General features: G+C 35.2%; 1 protein-coding gene across 1 annotated transcript in view; it reads left to right on the top strand.

Annotated features, from left to right (window-relative positions):
• Positions 1 to 5,204, top strand: part of LACTB (lactamase, beta) — a 9,299-nt gene that overhangs the window by 2,675 nt on the left and 1,420 nt on the right. Inside the window, exons 4-6 of the mRNA XM_010572262.1 lie at positions 831 to 1,021; positions 1,374 to 1,719; positions 3,373 to 3,538. Of these exons, the coding sequence (XP_010570564.1) occupies positions 831 to 1,021; positions 1,374 to 1,719; positions 3,373 to 3,538 (703 nt within the window). The remainder of the gene's footprint in view (positions 1 to 830; positions 1,022 to 1,373; positions 1,720 to 3,372; positions 3,539 to 5,204) is intronic.

The following is a 5,204-nucleotide window of genomic DNA, read 5'->3' as shown; positions in this document are numbered from 1 at the left end:
GGGACATGCCCCCCCCCCCCCCCGAGTAGTTCATTATTTAGGCTACAGTTTTATATAGACAGATGTGCATTGCTTGCAGGCCTTGCTTGTACTGAAAACTCCAAATATGTCATTACTGCATTTCATTGCATTTTATGCTGCAACATCACTTGCACAGTTTCTTCAAACCTAGCTCAAACTGAAGACTAGTATGGGAGCTTGATAATGGCTTATTAATTCCAGTTCTTGCTACCAGACTTGTGGGTTGGTTACATAGGAAAACACTGGTATGGAGGCTATTAAGCTGTTTTTTAACTGAAGTCATGGTGAGTGATGTTGAAACGTAGTGTGTAACACCACTGTTTTCTGAAGCTTTACCGCTTAGGTAATTGCTATGAGTTTGTGAGTGATTTCCTTTCTCAATTTATGTATTGATAAAATAAGACCCTTTACTGTTTCAACCATTAATTTGGAACAATAAAAGGAGTATTTATGACTGTTGGTCAGTTATTTTACGGTCTAGATTTTGGTCTCTTTATATTTGACCTCAGGAGTGTAAATTTTGGTTTAATCTTCAATCTCATTTATCATTAGATTTGTTTTGTAGTCTTAATCCCAGTTAACTTGGGATGCCATTGGCCAATACAATGGGCTTTGATTAACTGTTCCTACTACATTAAAATGTTATTAACTTAATTGAAGCAGGAACAGGGATAGTCCAGTGCTTCATGTCACTGTTTAGCTAGAGGAAAAACATTTTATGGAGCCAGTAAATCTAATTCATTGCAAATAATTAATTCAGCATGTTTCTGTGCAAAGTATTTACCACAGTGCTTTTATTTTTCTTAAAGGTTTGGGTTATGCTGATGTAGAGAATCGTGTAGTATGTAAGCCAGAGACCATCATGCGAATTGCTAGTATTAGCAAGTGTCTTACAATGATGGCTGTTGCTAAATTGTGGGAAGAGGGGAAACTGGATTTAGATGCTCCAGTGCAGAAATATGTCCCTGAATTTCCAGAAAAAGTCTACGAGGGTGAAAAGGTATGTAACTGTTTATTGGTAACACTTTTGGGGGGGTTTTGTTCCTGTCATTGCCATACGTGTACAGGTGTCTGTATCTGGACCTATTCCTGTAAAACACCAAAAATTATTTAGACAAGTACTGGTTTTTGCTGCTTGAAAAAGCAATGCTGGAAATTTGGATCTTCAGTTTTATATCAAGTGTGTAGTGTGCACATATATATATATATTTTAACTGGGTTTAATACATGATATTTAAAAGGTCTTACATCTTTGTTCCTTGTCTTGTTGAATTTTACTTTTCTGGTGATTTAGTGTGCGTCATATCTTTAATGAAGAGAACTCACATTTATATATTGTCCTTTCTATCTAGGTCGCTATTACTACAAGACTGTTAGTTTCACACTTGAGTGGGATTCGTCACTATGAAAAAGATATTACAAAAGTAAAGGAAGAAAAGGAAAAGGCAAACAGAGCATTGAAACTAACAAAACCCTATCAGGATAAAGAACAAAAAGAAAAAGAAGGCAAAGGAATTGAAAAGACTGATTCTGTCAAACCAAGGAAAGAACATGAAGGTGAGGTAAAAAGCCAAAATTCAAAACCTGGCAGGAGAGACAAGGAATTTGAGCAAGAAGAGTATTATTTGAAGGAAAAATTTGAAAGCGTGATTGAATCACTGAAGATCTTTAAAAATGATCCTCTATTCTTTAAACCAGGTGAGTTTCTATTCATTTAGACCAAAATGTGCTGCTCTTGTGAAACTTTGTTTCAAATTGTTTTATATGTGGTGAAGATAGTTGAGTCCAGTAAAGTGTGTTTATGTGGGGTTTTTGTTTTGTTCTGCTTCCCCCCCCCGTTTTTTTTCCTTCTTGTGCCCCATTAAAAGCTCAACAGAGAAGTATTTAGGCTGTTCTGCACAAACCATCTGGTTGTGTAATTGTTTTAAAACTGACATAACTTTTGAAGACTGAACGGATAAGGATTTTATCAGTTCAATTTTAGATAACAGTATAGATATCTTTACCACTCTACTGACTTAAAGAATTATTCTTATATAGATACCTTCTAGTGGTGTATCTGCACCATAATCCAGCAGGTTCAAAATGTGGTGTAGCCAAGACTTAAAAGGTAATAGAAAGAGTCCCAGATAATGCAGGGGAGAAGAGAAAGTGGGACCTCAGGTAGAAATAAGACTTTTCTCCTAGGAGCTCCAAGTAATGCAGTAAGTGCTATGAAACGTACCAGTTGCTGAATTTATAAACGCTAAAGCAGATTATAATTTTGGTAGCAAACTTGTATCTATAAAGTATTTTGTAAGCAGATACCAACTTGCTGTATTCATGCTCTGGGCCTTCTAGATATGAACCAAAAGCAAAAAATTTTAGTAAGGCACTAAACCAGAGCTAAAAAAATTCTACAGAAAGACCATAGAATCACAGAACTGTTGAGGTTATTTATTGTTGGAATTATTTAACTTAATTCTAGAGAGGACTTTGAGGAACTTCAGGTGTAAGTTTTAAATGAGTTAGGTTAACAGGCAAATGATAAGCATTGCTGATAAACAGTAAATAATGTGCATTAAGGGGAGAGGGGTGTAGGAAGGGGGAGAAGTTAACCACTTACTATCTTGGAGAGTTCTAGGAACATTTCAAGTAGAGATCTATCTCGACTGTAGGCAGTTTGGCAGTCGCTTGCTATGTAAATGTTTCATGAAAGGCATTAGCACAAGAACGAGATTTTTAAAAAATGAAAAATTGTTTTGTAAAAAAATTATAGTGTCTTAAATAATATGCATGTTAGTGTCTATATAATCTTTCAGGATGTTCTATAACTAGAACTAGAAACACTGTAATAAAAGTGATGAAGACCTTTGAAAACCTTGAGCGAGTACTACCCTTGTCTATCTCTAGGGTATAGACACACAAACAAACAAGTCACAGTAGGTGAGCATCTTTTAAGAAGTAATTTTGTGGTTTGCTTCAGCTTTCCAAATCCAGATATCCTTGTTAGAACCGGTATGGTAAATCTGGTGGAAAGGATGTTAAATGTTAGTCTTCACATCTTGCCACGAAACCTGGCTGTACATGGCAGATCCCTGAAAATTTTTTAGCGCTGTTCTCAGAGCAGCGGGCACTTAGCAAGCATCTGTGTCTGCTGCAGTACAGAAGTTCCTAGGGGTCAGTATCATAAGCTTGTGATTCACATCATATTAAAATGGGGGTGGAAGGGGAGTCTTCTAATTAATTATTTATTGTTATATATAGTTTCATTTGCACATGTGATTACTTAAAATTTATCCTTGAGGTTCCTTTTAAGCATCATGTGGCTAACTTCCCCCCCCCCCCCTTTTCTCATTGTGTTTCTTCAAGGTAGTCAGTTCTTGTATTCAACGTATGGCTTTACACTCTTAAGCGCTGTTGTGGAGAGAGTTTCAGGACAAAAATTTACAGACTATATGCTAAAAATGTTTCGTGATTTGGATATGCTGTCAACTGTACTAGATGACAATGAAGCAATGATATATAACAGAGCAAGGTAAACAAGGATGAAACTTTTTTTTCCCTCCACAACAATTGTTGCTCTTTCTGTCTTTATGAAGACAACTGAATTAAGAATGTGTGATTTTATTTTTTTTTCCCAGGCTTTTAAATTGAGTGGCTTATTTTATTTCAAAGTTAGTAATGTAACTGATTTTATGTCAGTTATGGTATTTGTTCTGTAATTAGCATGTAAAATTACAGAATAGGAAATAAGTATTTCCTGTTATAAGTATATATGGGGGGGAGTGGCAAGGGTGAACTTGAAATTTGCATTTATTTTGGGTGCACATAAGCAGATAAGTGTAAACAGAGTAAAATAAAGGACTAACTAGGAGATTATGCTAGAATATATAGTTAACCTTGGTTTGCTTAATATACTGACTTTTTAAAAAGTTCCGCAGAATTGTAATAATCTCACAGTAACACAAGGTTTTCATAAATTAAATTGTAGTATCGATTTTAACCAGAATTAAAATTCTGTTTAACGCAGAATATGCTTTACCAATCGATTTATTTTTATTAACTTAAAAAAAAACCCAAAACCAAAAAAACCAAAACCACAGACACACACACACAAAAAAAAACCCCAGAGAAATTTATGTAACTGGGTGTAATCCATTCCAATATAGTGGATAAAGGTAGAGTTTCTTGTCTTTCTCTCCCATCTTATTTTATGGACCTACCTGTCTGGGCTCCGAAATTGGTTTATTGACTTGCCTGTTAAATTTTGGTGCAGGAGAAGAATTGTAACTGAATCACAAAAGCAGGTTATGGAAAAAGTCTCATGAGAATGAGACTCAAACTTTTTAAAAGTTTGGCTTCTAAAATGCTCTCAAAGAATGAAAATAATGTGGAATCCAAGGTTTATAGTACTTATATATAAGTGTATATTTAGAGTGCTGTGTACAAACACAGCAGTTTGTAACATTTTAGGGATAGCTTTACTGCTATATTCTAAGATGCTTTATGCTGGTATTTATTTTGCTTGCAAATTTTCAGTCTCATGTGGCAGTAGATCTGGATGCTAGTGATGTTCACATAAATTATCAAGTTTGTACAGTCAGGTTCTTTTAAATGTATGTGTGTATATTAACTCTTGTATAAACTGAAATATGGTAGGGATGAAGGAATTGGGACAGATGCTGTTTTGGGGGTCTTTTTATGGGTTACTTATTGTTAAGCAAAACCAAGATGCTAATGTGATGGGTTTGCTTCCACAAATAGCTTGCTTGGTGCCTCAAACTAGAACATATTGACATGTCGTGGTTTGTTTAATGGTTTGGTTATACTACATTTCACTGACATGAAAATGTTTAAAAATTCATGTTCTAGATCTTTTAGAGGTGTAACTCAGACATTTCAGCATCTTTGTAACAGGTTTTATTGTGATAAAAAAAAAATGACTATAGGGACACCAAGATAATCGAGTCACTGGTAGAGCTGATGGTAGTCTTGGACCATTCGTCTCTCTTCCTTTGCTTCAACCTCTGATTTTCAGTATTATGGCTTTCAGAAGTTCCCTAAAAGTTTTCCAGTATAAGTGCAGACTAGGTAGGGAATGTATCTCTGTACCATTCAATAGTAGGCTTGCCCTGCCCACTACCACTCCCCCTCCACGCCTTTTTTTTTTTTTTTTTTTTTTTTTTTTTTTTTTTTTTTTT

The sequence above is a fragment of the Haliaeetus leucocephalus genome, unplaced genomic scaffold, assembly GCF_000737465.1.
Source record: "Haliaeetus leucocephalus isolate CR32 unplaced genomic scaffold, Haliaeetus_leucocephalus-4.0 Scaffold339, whole genome shotgun sequence".
Taxonomy (NCBI): domain Eukaryota; kingdom Metazoa; phylum Chordata; class Aves; order Accipitriformes; family Accipitridae; genus Haliaeetus; species Haliaeetus leucocephalus.
The sequence above is the reverse complement of the archived record's forward strand: the minus strand, read 5'-3'. Positions and strand labels throughout refer to the sequence as shown.